The sequence below is a fragment of the Lynx rufus genome, unplaced genomic scaffold, assembly GCF_022079265.1.
Source record: "Lynx rufus isolate CCGP_SWC_20201006 ecotype Redwood Valley unplaced genomic scaffold, mLynRuf1.p SCAF_25, whole genome shotgun sequence".
Classification (NCBI taxonomy): Eukaryota; Metazoa; Chordata; class Mammalia; order Carnivora; family Felidae; genus Lynx; species Lynx rufus.
The window spans coordinates 15,313,054-15,333,646 of NW_025814840.1; the positions used below are offsets into that span (position 1 = coordinate 15,313,054).

The 20,593-nt window shown below is 40.1% G+C and overlaps 1 protein-coding gene across 1 annotated transcript in view; it reads left to right on the forward strand.

Annotated features, from left to right (window-relative positions):
• PCNX2 (pecanex 2) overlaps window positions 1-20,593 on the forward strand; it is a 300,801-nt gene that overhangs the window by 141,598 nt on the left and 138,610 nt on the right. Inside the window, exons 18-19 of the mRNA XM_047088754.1 lie at window positions 9,065-9,157; window positions 9,971-10,121. Of these exons, the coding sequence (XP_046944710.1) occupies window positions 9,065-9,157; window positions 9,971-10,121 (244 nt within the window). The remainder of the gene's footprint in view (window positions 1-9,064; window positions 9,158-9,970; window positions 10,122-20,593) is intronic.

Genomic DNA, 20,593 nt, shown 5'->3' on the forward strand with positions numbered 1-20,593 from the left:
ACTTACAGACAATAGAAAATACTAAAATGATCCAGCATGTTTGAAAGAGAACCAAATAGACCTTTCTAAATGAACAAACAAAAAAATGGCAAAAAATGAAGCAGTTGAAGTAAACACACACACACACACACACACACACACACACACACACACACACGAGATTAGACACCTCTGGTGAGAGAATTAGTGAACTACAAGACAGAAGAAAGTACCCAGGATGCAACACTAATAGACAAAAAAATTAGGAAATACAACAGAAAGACAAAGACAGGTGACACAGACTAAGAAGATCTAAAATATATGTAATCAGAATTCCAGAAAAACGGGAGAGACTGGAGCCTAATCAATGTCTGATGAGATGATATCTGAAAATTTGCCGGAATTGATGGAAGACACTGATCTAGGGACTCAAGAACGCCAGTGAATCACATGCAGGGTAAAATAAGGAAGAGAGAATCCACACAGGACAAACCTTAGTGAAAGTGCAGATATTAAAGACACAGACCATCTTAAAGCAGTTAAACAAAAGAATGGATTACATTCAAGTGAATGATGAATGGAAAGCTCCCTTATCAAAACCCATCATAGAAGCCAGAAGTTTGATGTATTCAATGTCCTGGAAAGAAAGTATCTGCCAGGGTAGAATTCTATGCCCAGTGAAAAGATCTTTAATTTTTTTTTAATGTTTGTTTATTTATTTAGAGAGAGTGAGACAACGTGAGCAGAGGTGGGGCAGAAAGAGAGGGAGAGAGAGAAAGAATCCCAAGCAGGCTCTGTGCTGGTGCCCCCAGTGAAAATATCGTTAAAGAACCAGGGACAAAATAAAAATATTTTACGTAAACAGAAGCCGAGAGACTTTCGCTAAATGTAGTTCTGAGTGATGTTCTTCAGATGGTCTCAGACAGAAAGTCTAATTCGCAAGAAAGAACAAGGAGAAAAAAAAAGTGGCAGATACATTGGTAAATTTAAGCAAACATTAGCTGTACAAAACCATACAAGGGTAACATAAAACTCTGGATGGAAGGAGAAATGGACTCCAAGACTTAAAAATTCTTCGCAATGTCCCGGAGGCAAATAAAGATCTTGATTAACTTAAGACTGGTAAGTGAAGTATGCTTGTTGGAATGTTCAGTGTAACTGCTGAAGGAGTAGAAACACAGTGTGTAACTTCCTACTCACTACAGAGGGAGAAACAGAATGACAAAACAAAAAAATGGCTCTTCATAAGTAACAAAATAGAACAGGCCTCCTCTGTGATGCTCTGCTTAAAAGTCAGTTCCAGAAGGGTTATAAGCCTAAATAGGAGATTACAAAACCTGAGAGTGCTTAGAATCATAATAGAGGAAATTATCTTTATGATACCTCCAGGGTAGGGGAGAATTTTTTGAACAAAAACAGCAAAAAATTGAAGTTCACTAAAATTATGACCTTTGACTTATCAAATAATGCCCAAAAAGAAGACTTAAAAAAATAAGCCACAGAATGGGAAATAATGTTTAAAATATGTATAGTAGATAAAGCACCAGTGTAGAGACGAATACACAATTACTATAAATCAACAAGAAAGCCAGATATGTCGATTAAAAATGGCCAAAAAGGCGGCACCTGGGTGGCTCAGTCGGTTAAGCGTCCGACTTCGGCTTGGGTCATGATCTCGCGGTTTGTGAGTTCGAGCCCCGCGTTGGGCTCTGTGCTGACAGCGCGGAGCCTGGAGTCTGCTTCAGATTCTTCGTCTCCCTCTGTCTCCACTCCACTCCTGCTTGTGCTCTGTCTCTCTCTGTCTTTCAAAAATGAATAAACATTAAAAAAAAAAAAATGGCCAAAAGGCTTGCACATGCACTTCACAAGAGAGGAAATAAAAATAGCCAAAAACATGAATATGTATGTAAGCTAATTAATAATCAGGAACCTCCACACTAAAACCACACTGTGTTACCATTTCACATTTGCCAAACTGACAAAAAATTAAAAGTTCCCACAGTGTTAAGTGTAGAGCAAGGGAACTCTTATGAACTGCTGGTGGTGGCGTGAATTACTGTGTATATTTTGGAAACAGTTTGGGATCATAAGGTCGAAGATGCATATATACTAAAGCCAGCAATTTTACTCTTAGATTTTTATCCCGGAGCAAATCTTGCACATTTATACCAGAACATACACGTAAGATTGTTCCTTTTAGCAATAATTCCTAAGAGCCCTAAACTGAAGCCGCTAGAAATTCTACCAACAGTGCAATGACTAGTGTGCAGCAGAACAGATCTTACTGGAGCCATATGCAATGGCACGGGTGAGTCTTGACCATGTGACGTGGAGCAAAGGAAGCCAGACACCAAAATGTCTCATATAGTGCCATCCGTTGGGTAAAAATAGACAAACAATTCCATATGGAAGTCGCAAAATCATTCTTGTTTAAAAAGCAAGAAACTTGTTTTCACCGGAGTCAGGATAGTTAATGTGGAACCCCAAGAGGGGATAGAAAGGTTTGTGATCAGAGAGCCGCATAAAGGGATTTCTTGGGACTAGAAATGCTAGATTTCTTGAACCAGTTGGTAGTAACTGAGATGCTTACTTTATAATTATTTTTTATTTATCATCTATCTATCTATCTATCTATCTATCTATCTATCTATCTTTAAGTTTAATTACTTATTTTGAGAGAGAGAGAGCAAGGGAGAGGCAGAGAGAGAGAGGGAGAGAGAATCCCAAGCAGGCTCTGCACTTTTAGCAAAGAGCCTGACCCAGGGCTCGATCCCACGAACCATGAGATCATGACTTGAGCTGAAACCAAGAGTTGGACACTCAACCAACTGAGCCATCAAGGCTCCCTTTATAATTATTTTTTAAATTACATTTATCTATTTTATGCACTTTTTTGTATTCCTGGCTTACAATTTTAAAAATGTAAAAGAAATTTTCCCAAAAAGGTATGAAATAAAATCAAACATTTATTCAAATTCTAGAAAGGGGATGATTTTCCAGACTTGGAATCTATAAAATGAAAATAAATAAAACACACACACATACACACACACAGATGTGAGTCCATAAAACTTTTATACTTCTATGTGTTTAATTAATTAATTTAATTAATTAATTTAAACATAATAAAATTAAATAATTTGGTAAAATATTCAATACAAATTTGATAAAAGTTAAATATCTTTCTTCTACCAACAACTCACACTTTAATTGTTAAAACTCTATAAGCAAATGATATCAGTATATGTATTTCACTTTAGGGACAAAATATTTCGAAGTAATTGTGAGGACCATATTTACCCTTCTTATAAAGAAAGAAATACAGATTAAAGTAAGAGAGTTGTTTTGTTTTGTTTTTTTTTGTTTTTTGTTTTTTTGTTTTTTTGTCCACTCAATCAGCACAGGATAAATTAATGATATTGCCAACTGGGACAAGATGAGATTTCGTAGACATTGTTTGTATTTGTGTAAATTTTTACCATCATCTGGAAAAGCATAATTTATCAAGAATTCTAAAATTCATCACCTATAATATAATAAGTCGATTTATCAGAGGTGGTCTAAAGGATGAATTCAAAATATGAAAAAAAGATTTAGGTACATCAAGATCATGACTGCAGCATAATTCATCATGGTAAAAAAATGGAAGATAACCCAGAACCTAACAGTCGGGGAATGCTTGCACTAAATACAGCATATTCCCTTTCAGTCATGAATTTAATGTTTTAAGTTTCCACTATGGCACTGTTTGTATGTGTACGTCTATGGGTCATCACAAGATGGAAAATTAGTTCGCTGGTAAGTGACTATTAGTAAGTCTATACAATAATATACATATACGTAGTGCTTACAAAAGAAAGTACAGTTCAAAAAGATAAAAAATTATATGCACACTAAGATTAGACCTTCATAAGCTATGCATAGGTAATACGTATGATGTATATATGTATATGTATGATGTATAATCATAATATACATCATGATTACAGCTAGAACCGTGCCTCAGCATTCGCAGGCAAAAATACTGAACGAGAAAGCATAAAAATGCTAATATTGTTAGTGTCAGGATGCAATGATCATGAATGATCTATTCCCTTTCTTCTCTGTGTCCTAGAGTGCTGAAATATTATGTTATCCTATAATGGAAATGTTAATTCATACTAAAAATTTGCAGAGACCTTCTAAATTTGCATTTTTCTCAGATGTTTCATACTTTAATTTTTATTTGTTTATTTTAAAAATTAATGTTTATTTGTTTTTGAGAGAGAGAGAGAGAGAGAGAGAGAGAAACAGAGCACGAGTGGGGAAGGGCAAAAAGAGAGGAAGACACAGAATCTGAAGCAGGCTCCAGGCTCTGAGCTGTCAGCACAGAGCCTGACACAGAGCTCGAACCCCCAAACTCCGAGATCATGACCTTAGCCAAAGTCTGACACTTAACCAACTGATCTACCCAGGCGCCCTGTATAATGTGTATTTGAGCAAAAATTATTTAGTAAGAAACCCAAAATTAAAAACTTTTTACAGTGTTTCAGGCTACTTTCATAGGAGACAACAACAATCTCTGATGACTAGGTGTTTTCAAGATTCCTTTCCAAAAATAATATTTTCACGTTTGCTGTACTGTACTGCATTTAAAGACACCCATGAAACAGTGGTGCTTGTAAGAATTATAGTTGTGTATTAGTAAGTAGCGTTGTGTCACTGAAAAAATATGTTTATAAAAATCTGCTGCATTTCGGGGTACCTGGGTGGCTCAGTCAGTTAAGTGTCCGACTTCACCTCAGGTCATGATCTTGCAGTTTGTGAGTTCAAGCCCCACATCGGGCTCTGTGCTGACAGCTCAGAGCCTGGAGCCCATTTCAGATTCTGTGTCTCCCTCTCTCTCTGCCCCTCCCCTGCTCACACTCTGTGTGTGTGTGTGTGTGTGTGTGTGTGTGTGTGTGTGTGTGTGTCTCCCTCTCAAAAATAAATAAACATAAAAAATTTAAAAAAAATCTGCATTTCATACTCTTTGTAAAGGCACATGTATAAAAATTTCTAAGGAAAAGTACATTTTCAGGAATACAATTTTTGGAGCAGCATAATATCTGGGTTTTGGTGGCTGTAGGGAAAGAGGGAACCTTTTCTTTTTCTTTTGCTAATGTTACTTTCACCAGTATTAACACAGTGGTCTGTGGTTTCATTAATTAGCACTAGCTTGAAGAGCTCAATAATCACCATTTGCCATTGCCTTTGCTGAAGAGTCTGCTCAAAACTTTGCTGGTTTGCAGCTGGGAGGGGGATGGGGGAATTGTTTGGCTTCTTGCTATTGGTTTGTGAAGCTTTTATGTATTACAGATGCAGTTTGTGTTTTGCAACTACTTTTCTCAGTCTTGGCTTGCCTTTTCATTTTATAACAATGTATTTTGAAGAACAGCTGGTTTAAATGTTCATGAACTCCAGTTGAATAACTGTTTTTTTCCCTTTAAAGTTCCACTTTTCAGTGTTTTGTTTGGGAAAGCTTTGCTAAACCCAAGGTCACTAAGATTTCCTCTTATGTCTTCTTTGAGAAATGTAACAGTTTGTTACGTTTATAATGCATGTTGACTTAGGTTTTATGTGTGATGTGAAGTAAATGTCAAGGTGTTTTTTTGTTTTGTTTTGTTTTCTGTTTTTTTCCCCATTCCATTTGTGGAAAGAATTATCCTTCCCCTCATGTAAGAGGAAAGGTGTTTTTTCACGTTGTCACTTTTGTTTAAAATCCATTGACTGTGTATGTTTTCGCCTATGTCTGGGCTCTTTGTTCTGTTCTCTTGATCAAGATGTATACTTTATGCCAATACCATCAAGGCCTGATTCCTGCAGCTTTGTGATAAGTCTTCAAATCAGATATTGTATATCCTCCAACTTTGTTCTTCCTTTTCAAAGTTGTTTTGCCTCTTCTAGATCTATTGCATCTCCAAGTAAACTTATATCGCATTCTAGGGAAGGAAATAAACCACTGAGACGTTGCAGATCAGTGGTTGTCTCCAGACAGAGGAGAAAAGGGGGTGTAGGTTAGAAAAGGCCGGGAGAGGAAACTTTAGGGCAGCATGGCTGTGCTACTTATTTTCACTGTGGTTGTGGTTTTCATGGGGATATCCACGTGTCAAAACTCATCAAATGGTACACTTTATGTATGTGCAGGGGTTTTGTATGTCAGTCACACCTCAAGAAAGTTGTTCAAAATAACAATAGAGGGGCATCTGGGTGGCTCAGTTGGTTAAGCCTCAGACTTTGGCTCAAGTCATGATCTAGTGGTTCGTGAGTTCAAGCCCCACGTCGGGCTCTGTGCTGACAGCTCAGAGCCTGGAGCCTGCTTCCGATTCTGTGTCTCCCTCTCTCTCTGCCCCTCCTCTGCTCATGTTCTATCTCTGTCTGTCTGTCTGTCTCTCTCTCAAAAATAAACATAAAACAAATGTTTTTAATTAAAAAAAAAAGAATAAAGCTAACAATACAGGGGCACCTGGGTGGCTCAGTCTTGATTTCAGCTCAGGTCGTGATTCCAGGGTTGTGGGATTGAGCCCCACATCAGGCTCCATGATGAGCATGGAACCTGCTTAACATTCTCTCTTTCTCTCTCTCTGCCCCTCCCCCGCTCCTGCACAGGTGCGCGCGCGCGCTCTCTCTCTCTCTCTCTGTTTCTCTCCCTCTCTCTCTCTCCCTCTCTTGCTCTCTCTCTCTCTAACTTAAAAAAATAAAAATGACAATACAGGAAAGAAATGGGCAGGAGGAACATTTTTGTAAATAAAGACTAAAATCAGTAGAATTCCTATATGTCATCCAACTGTGAAAAAAATACCAATAATCAGAGCTCATTCTCTTGCTTTAAGAAACCTAGAAATGTAAGCCTCCTCCCCTCACCAGCTGCCCTCATGGCCCACTATTTTGCCTTTAGGCAAGAATGGTTGGTCATCTTACTTTTCAATTAGAATATTTGGGAAAATGTTTATCTTCCTTTCGGATAAGGATTCAGTAATTAGAATAAATTCTTTAATGTTTATTTTTGAGAGAGGAAGAGGGCACACGCATGCGTGTGCAAACACACACACACATGCACACACACACTCAAGTGGGGGAGGGGGAGAGAGGGAGACAGAAGATCTGAAGCAGGCTCCACACTGACAGCACAGAGCCCGATGTGGGGCTTGAACTCATGGAACCGGAAGATCATGACCTGAGCTGAAGTTGGATACGTAACCGACTGAGCCACCCAAGTGCCTAAGCATTCAGTTATTTATTTATTTATTTCTTCATTCATTCATTCATTCATTCATTTAAACATGAAATTTATTGGCAAATTGGTTTCCATACAAGCATTCAGTAATTTTTAAATGACATAAAACCATGTCAGTATAGAAGAGGAAGGAAAAATTCACTTATCTTCATAGCCTGAAGAGTCAGTGAGTTATAGATCTTTCCTCTGGGAAGGCCTGGCCTTTTGTAAATCTTTGGAATGCAAGGAGATACCTAAATTTTGTCCATTTATTCATAGTAAAGTTTTGATGAAAATCCCGTGATCATAAAAGTTTTATGAGGATTCCGACTAAAAAATCATTGTGATTTGCCCTGCCCAAAAAATCAGGGGGATTCTTACCATTTTCTTTTACCATATTATTCTTACCATTACTAAGAATAAATCTAGAATTTAGTTTATCACTATACAATTGCTCCCATATTTAATACCTGCACATGAATTGTAAAACAACTTTAGCAGATAATTGATGAATTGATGCTGGGACTGTTATCTCTTCCCTGTATGATTAGTTGCTTTAACCAAGCCATGTTGACTTTTCCATCAGATGGTTCCAGGTCATTATTGCTCCATTTAAACTGCCTTTCTGACTCCTTCCTATCACTTTGGGTGTTAATTCAGTCAGAAAGCCAGTAGCATGATTTGCAAGAACTCCACATTTTCATCTTAAAAACCAGAAAAGAAAAAAAAAAAAAAAGAAAAGGGTTGTAGGGAAACAGACATACAGAGATACAGGTTTCTGGTGGATAAACAATTATTTAAGAGGCATAATTCCCTTTCAATATGAGATATTGATATATTTATAATGATGGTTTAGAGTTTTCAGGTAACTGTGTGACACCTCAAAATGTTCAATAATTGTGAACTGTAGTGAACTGGCCTCTGTAGATAGAAAAAAATGTGATGGTCCTTTATATCTCTAAGATGTATCTTAGTCCATTCTCCATATAGCTGCAGGATTAATGACGTTCTTTGGCCTAACTTTGCTTTGTTTTCCCGAGACCCTGCTCACGCCACAATTTTATGCGAAGGGAAGTTATCAGCAACTTACTAACATTTCATTTTCTGCATATGTGCCAATAGTATGTGTATATTTAAATTATTTGGAGGTGGCCTTAACCCAATCTGACTGGTGAATTAAAATGTGAAATCTGTTCTGGACCAAAGAAATAAGCAGGGATGCCCGGGTGGCTTGGTCGATTAAGCGTCTAACTTCGGCTCAGGTCATGATCTCGCAGTTCGTGGGCTGGAGCCCCGCGTCGGGCTCTGTGCCGACAGCTCGGAGCCTGGAGCCTGCTTTGGATTCTGTGGCTCCCTGTCTCTGTGTTCCTCACCCGCCTGTGCTCTGTCTCCCTCTCTCTCAAAACATGAACAGTAAAAAAATGTTTTTTTTAAAAAGAAATAAGCAAATGTGTCAGAGGCTTCTGTTTGGCCAACAGCATGCATATAAGCATGCTAAAGCCGAGTAGAGATCATGAGCACTTCACCCTCCTTCATCAGACCATGACATCTTGTCTCTGGCCTGTGTTCGTAGGGAAGAACCTTATGCCTCCTATACACGCGGAACGCTTTTTTTCCTGCCGTGGTTAGCAGACGTAGGCTAACCTCACAGTGTGCATTCCCCATTCCCCACCCTTTGCCTTGTTCTTCCTGGTGGTCCACCCAGTGTGTGCCCCTGGGAACATACCAGGTAGGTGATGTGCTTGAAAGTGGGTTATCCAGAGTCGGTATCTGTCTCCTGACCTACCTGGTGACTACAGAGTTACGGAGAGAAACAAAGAGCAGACTTTACAGTTGGTTCTCTCTTTGCAGAAGGATATCTTAAAATCGGATCTCATTATCTGCTCAGTGGCTGCCGTTCTGTCATTTGCAATCAGTGCCAGCACTGTGTTCCTGTCCTTGCGAGTACGTATCCCTTCGGCTTTATACTCCCCTGCCTCCTTATTCTCCCTAATAACAGAGCCGGCTGTGGGACTCCGGGGCATCGTCAGGGTAGTAGAGCCAGGAGAGGAAAACACAACACCAGCTGAGAGGTTTAAGGAACGTGGCTATTGTGCTGTGAAGAATTACGTCCCAGATGAGATTTGGTTCACACTGCAGATTGGGTTCAAGTGTTTTATCCCTTGTCCTCCGGCATCTGGGGAGCCGTATTGTTTGCTAGAGTAACAGCGCATGTCCTAGAACCCTGCGGTGGTAAGACAGGCCTACGGCTCACTGCCAGGAGCAGGACTGAAGGCATTACCATATCAGGAGGGAGACCGAGGTCCCCAAGCCAGAAGGCATTTGGGAACATGGTTTTCAGGTAGAGAAACAAAAGTGGAGAGCTCTAGGTGGGGATTCTGGCCGGAGGTTCCAACAGACAGTTACTGTCTCCATATAAAAGTATTTCACACTTAGGAGCTCTCTTTCCAACAAGGAAAGTCTATTAGCTACGTTTGTTACTCTCCGCCTCTTCTTTTAAAAACAACAGTAACAAAATCTAAAGGGCAGAGTTCCCTTGGCCTCTGAACTTAGTAGGCCAGCTCTCCACCCCCCTTCTTAGGGGCTCCCAATACAGGGTGGTTTTGTATGGAAGAAATTTTCAGAAACAAGCCCGGGGTTGCCTCTCTGTTCCGTTAGAGGGAAGAGGGGAAGGCCGGCAGTGTTACGTGATATTCATGGACACCCCTCCCCTGTCCTGCGAAGCTAAACCGTGACATTTGTCCTCTTGTATCACAGCCATTTCTCAGTGTCGTGCTGTTTGCCCTGGCTGGCTCGGTGGGGTTTGTGACCCATTACATGCTTCCTCAGCTCCGCAAGCACCATCCGTGGATGTGGATTTCACACCCCGTTCTTAAAAACAAAGAATATCAGCAGCGGGAAGTGAGAGGTCAGTAATCTATCCCTCGTTAAAAAAAAAAACAAAACAAAAAACGATGTAGTGGAAGGTATCTGTTACAGCAGAGAGTGTGTGCAACCAATGTGAATGTGCTGAATGCCACAGGACTGCACACTTAAGGACCGTTACAATGGCAGATGTTACATTATATCTATTTTACCACAATAAAAAAAAAAAAAGGAGAGCGTGTACCTTAGAGTATGCAGTATCGCCCCCAGAACGAGAAAGTTGAAGGGGAGTGAATTAGAACTGTGTTTTATAAAAATAGTAAGCGGTTCTTAGTAGTGGGGAAAATTAATTACCATTATTCAGACCTGAAGATTATGCTGTTCCAGCTTGAGTTGACCTGGGACCAGGAAGAACATCACTTTACTGCCCTCCCATCCTCCACAAAGTGTTTGGGGTGGGAGTGGGGCAGGGATGTAGCCCAAACCTCTGAATCTTTAGGACCTCTGACCCCTTGAATTTTGCTTCACTTGACCCACACCCATACTTGATGGACTCAGCTGTTCTCAGGGCTGTTTCCCGTCACAGTCATGCAACAGCCTGGTAATCCAGGCCGTGCCACTAGCTTCTAGATAAGAAGTCTCTCAGGAATTTCTCTCGTAGCTCTTCCCTTGCTCTGTGATCCCACAGATGGCGGAAGGATTGGATTCATCCCCATTTTCCGACACATTGAAGTTACAGGTCACAGACCGTAGCTGTCGTTTATAACCAGCTAGTGCTGGTAATTCTGTGCAGAACGTTGTAGCCCGTTGTAACGCCTCTGTTGTAGAGGGAGATATCTCATTGTCACCCTGTCCAGGCGCAGGGGTATGTGAGCAGAGCCAAGACTGGCTGACCTGCAGGGATGCATTGGACTCCCCAGATCAGTTAGCAGTAACTTTGGTGGACTGGTATGACGAAGGGAAAGGGGGGCGAGATAATTTCAAAATGAAGAAGCGAAAGAATCACTTCAGGTGCTGTCGAGAGCATTTCTTCAAGGAACATCTCTGGGTGGGTATGTGGAGCTGCCTTAATCTGAAACAGCCAGATCAGGAAAATTGTAGATTGTTTAGTGGAAAAATATGGCATCGAGGGTCTGCTGTGCATATAGGGTTTAGGGGGTGGAGAAGGGTCACCTGACCGCTCTGCCCTCAGAGACTTGCTTTTCTCAACATGCAACAGGGGCAGCTAGCTTAAGGGTCAAGCTTAATATATTTGTGCTATACATACACACACACACACACACACACACACACACACACACATATTTTAAATGTTCTGTTACATTCTAGGTGCTACTTAAATGCATAGTATTTTAAACCTGCATGGGCCATTTTTTAAAATTTATTTATTTTGGTGGGGGGAGAGCATGTGCACAAGCGGAGGAGGGGCAGAGAGAGAGGGGAGACACAGAATCCAAAGCAGGCTTCAGGCTCTGAGCTGTCAGCACAGAGCCCGACACGGGGCTTGAACTCATGAGCTGTGAGATCATGACGTGAGCCGAAGTCGGATGCCCAACTGACTGAGCCACCCAGGAGCCCCTTCATGACCTTTTCAGCACATGATTCAAGCCCAGGTAACGTGAACGTGTTTGTATGTTGATGTCTCCTCTTTGAGGGATGAGTGAGCAGGCGGGCCTGGGCGTCTGTCCTGTAACGGGGGGCTGGGGGTTCACGTCTGTTAGCACAGGCTCAGGCAGAAGCTCTGTGGCTGTTTCTCCCTTGCCTGCATGAGCTGTTTATAAGCCACCTGAAATCTAGCCAAGAGTAATAGACTTGACAAATTAGGCATATAATGAAGAACAGATTGCATTTCAAAATTACGTGTGTTAGAAGGAAAATCCAAATATTTAAAATATGATGGTATGAACTCGTTGAAAAGCTATTACTCATTTTGGTATCAGCCAGATTCCGACTTTCCTTGCCTCTTCTTCCTGGCCTTCTGCCTTTTAGGTCTTTTGCTCTTTATGTCTCCTACTAACAAGAAAAAACATGCCCAGGAAATTCAGACCAACTGTATACCTTTTTTTTTTTTTTAATGTTTATTTATTCTTGAGACAGAGACAGAGCGTGAACGGGGTGGGGGGGGTGGTGCAGAGAGAGAGGGAGACACAGAATCCGAAACAGGCTCCAGGCTTCGAGCTGTCAGCGCAGAGCCCGACGTGGGGCTCAAACCCACGAACTGTGAGATCATGACCTGAGCCGAAGTCAGACGCCCAACTGACTGAGCCACCCAGGCGCCCCAAACCGTATACCTTTTAATGTGAAAACTGTGCTCAAATCTTCTCATTGGATCACAGAATACTATTACTGGAAGAGAAGGTCGAGCAGAGAAGGGCGGCAGGTCTGTGGCCTACCACTGGAGTCCCCTAATCCCACGGCAGACATCGCTGAGAACAAGCCTAAACCTGGGCCAGAGGCAGACACTGAGTCGGCATGGGAGATGAGATGTATGTACTCTCCCTGTCTCAGAGTTTGTAGAATCCCACCCCACCCTTTACCTAGGAGGAAGCTGAAGCCCACAGACCTCAAGGGTCCCGGCAAGTCTGTGGCCAGTGAGTGACCAGAAAGAACCCAGGGCATCTTACTCGGGTGGGGTGCTCTTTCTGCTGCCCCGTCAGCTCTCGGTCTAGCAGGCTGATCGTGTGCAGTTCGTATGCGGCCCTTAGACCACATGTTGCTGCCGTCATTGTTGCCCAGCAGGGCCACGTCGCTGTGGTAGGTCCTGCAAAATCCGACAGGCCGTAGTCTAATGCCAGCTCTGCGAAGCTTGCTTTCATCCCGGGATTGAGACAGACTCACCACACTGAATTCTGGGCCTTCTCGTGGTGTCTCAAATACACCCCATTCTCTGACCGTCCCCCTTGCTGTTCCCTTTGCCTGTGATGCTTATTCAAGCATCACTGGACTCGCGCCACTAACTCATCTTTCAGGTCTCTGTTTAAAAGTCAGTCCCTCCAGGAGCACCCTGGTGGCTCAGTTGGTTGAGCATCCGACTCTTGATTTTGGCTCAGGTCACGAGCTCACCGTTCGTGGGCTGGAGCCCCACATCAGGCTCAGCAGGAATTTCTCTTTCCTTCCATCTCTCTCTGCCCATCCTGTTCTCTCTCTCTCAAAACAAACAAACAAACAAACAAATAACAAACTCAAAAATCAAACCCTCCAGAAGTCTTTCCCTGACCACCTGGAGTAGGACTAACTTCCTGACTGTGCCCGTGAACCGCCCTTTCCATAACATTCTCTGCAGTGACTGTGAGCGACATATCCACTTGCTCATGCTGGTCCTTCACTGCTCCCCGTGGTGCTGGGCACAGAAGTGTCTCTCCTGAACTGCACTGCACTGAGATGTCATCAGCCCTCTGTTTGCTAGAACAGACTTCAACCTTGCTGGGTATACTTTCTCTCAGTTTACTTTCCTTTCTGCATACCTCTGATACATAATTTTACTTGCCATACAAAACTACTTGGAGATACAAAATAAATTTTGATACAAAATTCAGATTACGGCTCAAGTTGAGGCCTGTAAATCGAAATGTATTGTTTAGCCAATTCAGTTCTTCACTTTCGAGACTAATTTAAGTAAGCTTTATCCCATACTAGTCCCAACAAGATGTTTCACCAATATTGGAGCTAAAAGAATAAAGTTTTATCACTCATAGTACAGTTGAGCCATAGTGGTGATGTCGTTGTAACCGACATATTAATGGGTGTGTAAGGTGGTTTTTTTCCTTCTCTATCCCCCACTAGTCTAAGTGAATCATGCTGAAAATAACAAGATAACTAAGTAGACAGCACCACAGATGACATCATGTTAGTCAAGTATGGAGCTTCTAAGACCGAATGTTTAAGGAGCATTGTATTTTTAGAAAATAAAACAAATTATCCTGAATTATGATGGTAATTCCAGACAAATGACTTCATTGATAGGCCACTGTTGCAAAAGAGTCAGAAGTTGGATCTACTTGAAAACTTGATTTATTTAATGTCACTAAATACCTATCTTTCAATAACTAATTTGAACATAAAGAGACTAAATGCTGCAATCAAAAGACATAGGGTGACAGAATGGATAAAAACAACAACAACAAGACCCGTCTATCTGCTGCCTCCAGGAGACCCAGATGAAAGACACCAGCAGATTGAAAGTGAGGGGGTGAAGAAACATCTGTCTTGTAAATGGATGTCAAAAGAAAGCCAGAGTAGCAATACTTACATTGGGCAGAATAGGCTTTAAAACAAAGACTGTAACAAGAGACAAAGAAGGACATTATATCACAATAAAGGGGACAATCCAATGGGAAGATGTAACAATTATAAATATTTACACATCCAACCTAGGAGCACCCAGCTGCATGAAAGAGTTAATAACAAACATAAAGGAACTAATCAGTAATAACACAATGATAGTAGGGGACTTTGACACCCTACTTACAGCAAGGGACAGATCATTTAAATAGAACATCAACAAGGAAACAATGGTTTTGAACAACACGTTGGAGCAGATGGATTTAACAGGTATTTTCAGAACATCCCATCCTAAACCAGCAGAATACACGTCCTTTTCAAGTGCACACAGAGCGTTCTCCAGAATAGATCATATATTGGCCCACAAAACCAGCCTCAACAAATTAAGGAAGATTGAAGTCATACCATGCGTCTTTTCCGACACAGCACCATACAACTATGAGTCAACCGCAAGAAATAATTTGGAAAGACTACAAATACATAGGGGTTAAATAACATGCTACAAAATAATGAATGGGTCAAGCAAATCAAAGAAGAAATTAAAAAGTACCTGGAAACAAATGAAAATGGAAACACAATGGTCCAAAACCTCTGAGATACGGCAAAAGTGGTTCTAAGAGGGAACTTTATAGCAATACAGGCCTATCTCAAGAAGCAAGAAAACTCTCTAATAAACAACATAACCTTACACCTGAAGGAGCTAGAAAAAGGACAACAAACAAAACTTAAAACAAGCAGAAGGAAGGAAATAATTAAGATAAGAGCAGAAATAAATGATATCAAACTAAACACACACACACACACACACACACACACACACACACACACACACACAATAGAGCAGGTCAGTGAAACTAGGAGCTGGTTCTCTGAAAACAAAAATCAATATAATTTACAATCTTCTAGCCAGACTTCTTATGAAAAAGAAGAAAGGACTCAAAGTCACAAATGAGGGAGGAAAAATAACAACCAATAATCACAGAAATACAAATAAAATAATAAGAGAATATTATGAAAAACTATGTACCAACAAATTGTACAACCTAGAAGAAATGGATACATTACTAGAAACATAAAAACTACCAAAATTGAAACAGGAAGATAGAAAATTTGAACAGACCTATAATCAGGAAATAAATGGAATCAGTAAGCAAAAAACTCCCAACAAGCAAAAGTCTAGGACCAGATGGCTTCACAAGTGAGTTCTACCAAACATTTAAAGAGGAGTTAATAACCATTCTCAAACTATTCCAAAAAGAGAAAAAGAAGGAAACTTCCAAATTCATTCTATGAGGCCAGCATTACCCTGATACCAAAACTAGATTAAAAAAAGAGAACTATAAGCCAATATCCCTGATGCACATACATGCAGAAATCCTCAACAATATACTAGCAAACCAAATTCAACAATGCATTAAAGAAAACATTCACCATGGTTAAGTGGGATTTGTTCCAAAGTTGTTCAGTATTCGCAAATTGATAAATGTGTTACATGACATCAATAAGAGAAAGGATAAGAACCATGTGATCATTTCAATAGACACTAGAAAAAACATTTGACAAAGTACAACATCCATTCATGATAAAACCCTCAACAAAGTAGGTTTAGAGGGAACATAGCTCACTGTAATAAAGGCCATTTATTAAAAAAAACACAGCTAATATCATCCTTAATGGATGGAACTGAGAGTTTTTTCCCCTAAGGTCAGGAACAAGACAAGGATGTCCACTCTTAACACTTTTATTCAGCATAGTACTGGAAGTCCTAGGCACAGCAATCAGATAACACAAAGAAATAAGAGGCATCCACGTCGGCAAGGAAGAAGTAAACTTTCACTATTTGCAGATTACATGATACTATATACAGAAAATCAGAAAGACCCACCCACCCACCCCCCAAAAACCTGCTAGAACTGATAAACTAATTCAATAAAGTTGCAATTATACAAAATCGGTGTATGGAAATCTGCTGTGTTCATATACACTAATGATGAAGCTGCAGAAAGAGAAATTAAGAAAAACAATCCCATTTACATCTGCACCAAAAATAATAAGATACCTGGGAATAAGCCTAACCAAAGAGGTGAAAGACCTGTACTCTGAAACTATAAAACACTGACGAAAGAAATTCAAGAGGACACAAAGAAATGGAAAGACATGCCATGCTCACGGATTCGGAGATCAAATATTACTAAAATGTCTATACTACCCAAAGCAATCTACACATGTAATGCAATCCCTATCAAAATACCACCAGCATTTTCCACAGAACTTATAACAAATAAGTCTGAAACTTGTATGGAACCACAAAAGACCTCGAATAGCCAAAGCAACCTTGAAAAAGAAAAGCAAAGCTGGAGGCATCACAATTCTGGACTTCAAGTTATGTGACAAAGCTGTAATAATCAAAACAGTATGGTGCTGGCACAAAAACAGACACATAGATCACTAGAACAGAATAGAAAACCCAGAAATAAACCCATAATTATATGGTCAATTAATCTTTGACAAAGCAGGAGAGAATATCAAATGGGAAAAAAGACAGTCTCTTCAACAAATGGTGTTGAGAAAACTGGACAGCTACATGCAAAAGGAAGAAACTGGACCGCTTTCTTACACCATACAGAAAAAATTAATTAAAAAGTGGATTAAGTATCTACCTACATGTGGGACCTGAAATCATTAAAATCCTGGAAGAGAGCACAGGCAGTAACCTCTTTGACATCTGTCATAGGAACTTTTTCTCAGGCAAGAGAAACAAAAGCCAAACTAAACTATTGGGATCACATCAAAATAAAAAGCTTCTGCACAGTGAAAGAAACAATCAACAAAACTAAAAGGCAACCTACAGAATGGGAGAGGAGATTTGCAAATAACACATCTGATAAAGGGTTAGTATGCAAAATATGTATAGAACTTCTAAAACTCAACACCCCAAAACAGAATAATACAATTACAACATAGGCAAAAAACACGAACAGACATTTCTCCAAAGAAGACATCCAGATGGCCAACAGACACATGAAAAGGTGCTCAACATCACTTATCATCAAGAAAATGCAAATCAAAACCACAATAAGCTATCACTTCACACCTATCAGAATGGCTAAAATCAACAACTCAAGGGACAACTGGTGTTGGTAAGGATATGGAGAAAAAGAAACACTGGTGCACTGTTGGCGGAAATGCAGACTGGTACAGCCAATGTGGAAAACAGTGTGGAGTTCCCCCAAGTCACACTACTGGGTATTTATCCAAAGAATACAAAAACACGAATTCAAAGGGATACATGAACTCCTATGTTTATGTCAGCATTATTTACAGTAACCAAATTATGGAATCAGTCCAAGTATCTATCAATAGGTGAATGGAAATAGAAAGATGTTACATATATATATATATATATATATATATGTATATATATGCGCCTATATATATATGTATGTGTGTTATATATATAGATAGATAGATAGATGCTATATCTATAGATATAGATATAGATAATGGAATTCAGTCATAAAAAGGAATGAGATCTTGCCATTTGCGATGACACGGATGGATCTAGAGAGTGTTTTGTTAAGTGAAATGCATCAGTCAGAGGAAGACAAATACCATGATTTCATTCATATGTGGAATTTAGGAAGCAAAACAAATGAGCAAACGGGGGAAAAAAGAGAGAGACAAATTAAGAAACAGACTCTTAATGATGGAGAACAAACTGATGGCTACCAGAGGGGAGATGGGGGGGGGCGGATGGGGGAAACAGGTGATGGGGATGAAGGAGGGCACTTGTTGTGATGAGCACAGGATGATGTATGGAAGTGTTGAATCACTATATTGTATATCTGAAACTAATATAGCACTGTATGTTAACCAACCTGAATTAAAATAAAAATTAAATATGACAAAAAAATCATTTTATCTAAGAACTTTCAAAAGGAATCGTGTCACTTAGGAAAGGAATAATTGAGTTGGGTCATAATTTCATATGGTCCTCCAAGAAGAAATTTCCCTAATATTATCATTCTTGGCTCTTAAGAGTTTAAGAAAAATTGAAGTACTCTGATTTGATGACCATACTCCTACTGTAAAAGTGGATTTTAATGGGGTTTAAAGCGATTGAGATAGAGAATAATTCCATTATTGACATTCACTTGTTTATTCATTCAGAAAATGCTTATGAATATACTGTTCATTAAAAATAGAATCACTGGGGCGCCTGCGTGGCTAAGTCAGTTAAGTGTCCGACTTCAGCTCAGGTCATGATCTCATAGTTTGTGAGTGCGAGCCCCGCGTCAGACTCTGTGCTGACAGCTCGGAGCCTGGAGCCTGCTTTGGACTCTGTGTCTTCCTCTCTCTCTGCCCTCCCTTTGCTCATGCTCTGTCTCTGTCTCTCTCTCTCTCTCTCAAAAAATGAATAAACATTAAAAAAAATTTTTTTAATAGAATTACTGAGTTCCTACCTGACACCAAGCCTGTGAACCGGTGAGACAGGATGACGAAGATGTGGTTTCTGTTATCAAAGGGTTTCTGACCTATTAAGCAAACCTACAGCTGTGCCAGAATGGAAGAGCCATGACTGCTACATACACACTGATGTGGGGTCAACACTCTGTGCAGCCTTGCAGGAAATTCAAGGAAGTAGAAAGCCCAGAGCCTGAGTGAAGGGGCTACAATTATTCATGGCTTCCGTTTTTCCAACTGCTTGGACATAATATATAAAATGGAAAAATGTATGAATTTTAGAACTAAATGTTGAATTAATCTCTGGTGCATAGTAGGTGTTCAATAACATTGGTTGAACGAACAGATGAATGATCAGTGCTCTGTAAATTCATCGAAAGAAGACTTCCCTGTAGGCTGACAGGAAAAAGCCTTGTAAGGTAAAGGCTGGTTTGAAGGACTCGAGTGTACATGTGGATATGGTAAACTATATACAAACAGGCTCATCCCTCTGCAAAAAAAAATGGTTTCCTAAAAAGCTTAAGCTATAATTTTTGGATGTACTAGAATAAATGGGCAAAAGATGATAGAAATTAGAAATTGTAAACAACACCAGTTGAGAACTTCACTGAAACTGTAAATTAAAAAAACATTCACTCTAATGAAACTAATTCATGAACCAGTCCCGATTTTGTCATTCTTAAGTGAGACTTACTTTGCATTTTAGCAAATCTTGCCTGTGATTTGCAGATAGACTGGTTTCAACATGTGGGAGACCTGGTTCTGAGAGATATTTCTTTTTCTAATGTATTATGCATTTATAACAAGGTAATAACCTAGATTAAAAATCAAACAGTACAAGTTGTAATGAAAAGCAGCAGACTCTTGTCAACTTTTTGCCATGTCTGATTCTCCCTCTCCACGAAAAAGTCCTTTCTATCCTTTAGGTATTTCTTCTGGTCCTTACCATAATTCTTCGAAGTGAGGTGCATGTGTCTTGATATTTCAGATTTGCCTATCTACTGACTTCCTGTTCTGAATAAGGATTCCTCTCTTTTATCTTCCCTCGTACGTTAACATCTTCCCTTTCTCCTTCCTCACGGTACGGTTTTAATATTCTCTGAACAAATACTCAGGGTTTTGTTTTTCTGCTAAGTCTATGGTTGTTCTATTGTTGTTCGCTTCTGGCCCAGTAGTGTACCATGATTATCTTTCCTTTCTTGTTCAGATTTCTGTTTTCGTACTTGCTAACCTTTCCAATAGCTATGGAAAACGTCTCTCAGTTCAGTTTTCCCTTCAGGCAAACCTGCCGGGTGATCTACTGGTTCCCATCTCCCCAGACTCCCTCCCGGAACCTGCTCCAATTATTCCTTGTTTACTCCCTCTTTGTGAATGAAGCAAATCCTTCAGTCACTTTAGGAGGCTTTGTATATCTCCAAGCATTTCCATTCTACTCTGTACTTCGTACTAATGGATAGTTTGTATTATGGAGCGACTAAGGAGGCAAACGCTTCTGTAAGAATTCCAAGGTAATGTCTCCTGTCGCCCAGCTTCTGCTGCTGCTGTTGGAAAGTCTGATGACTTTCTGACCCCTCCCCCCCCACACCGGTCCTTTATATGTGACTGGATTTTCCCCTGCGGGAAGCTCTTGGAACATTAAGGAGGGAATTAAAGTGTCATGGCCCAGAGAATGGGGTCAGATTTTGGCTCTGTCATGTATTAATTGTGCTTAACCATCATGATTCAATTTTGTCATTTATAATTGGGGGTTCCTACAAGAAAGATTTGTTG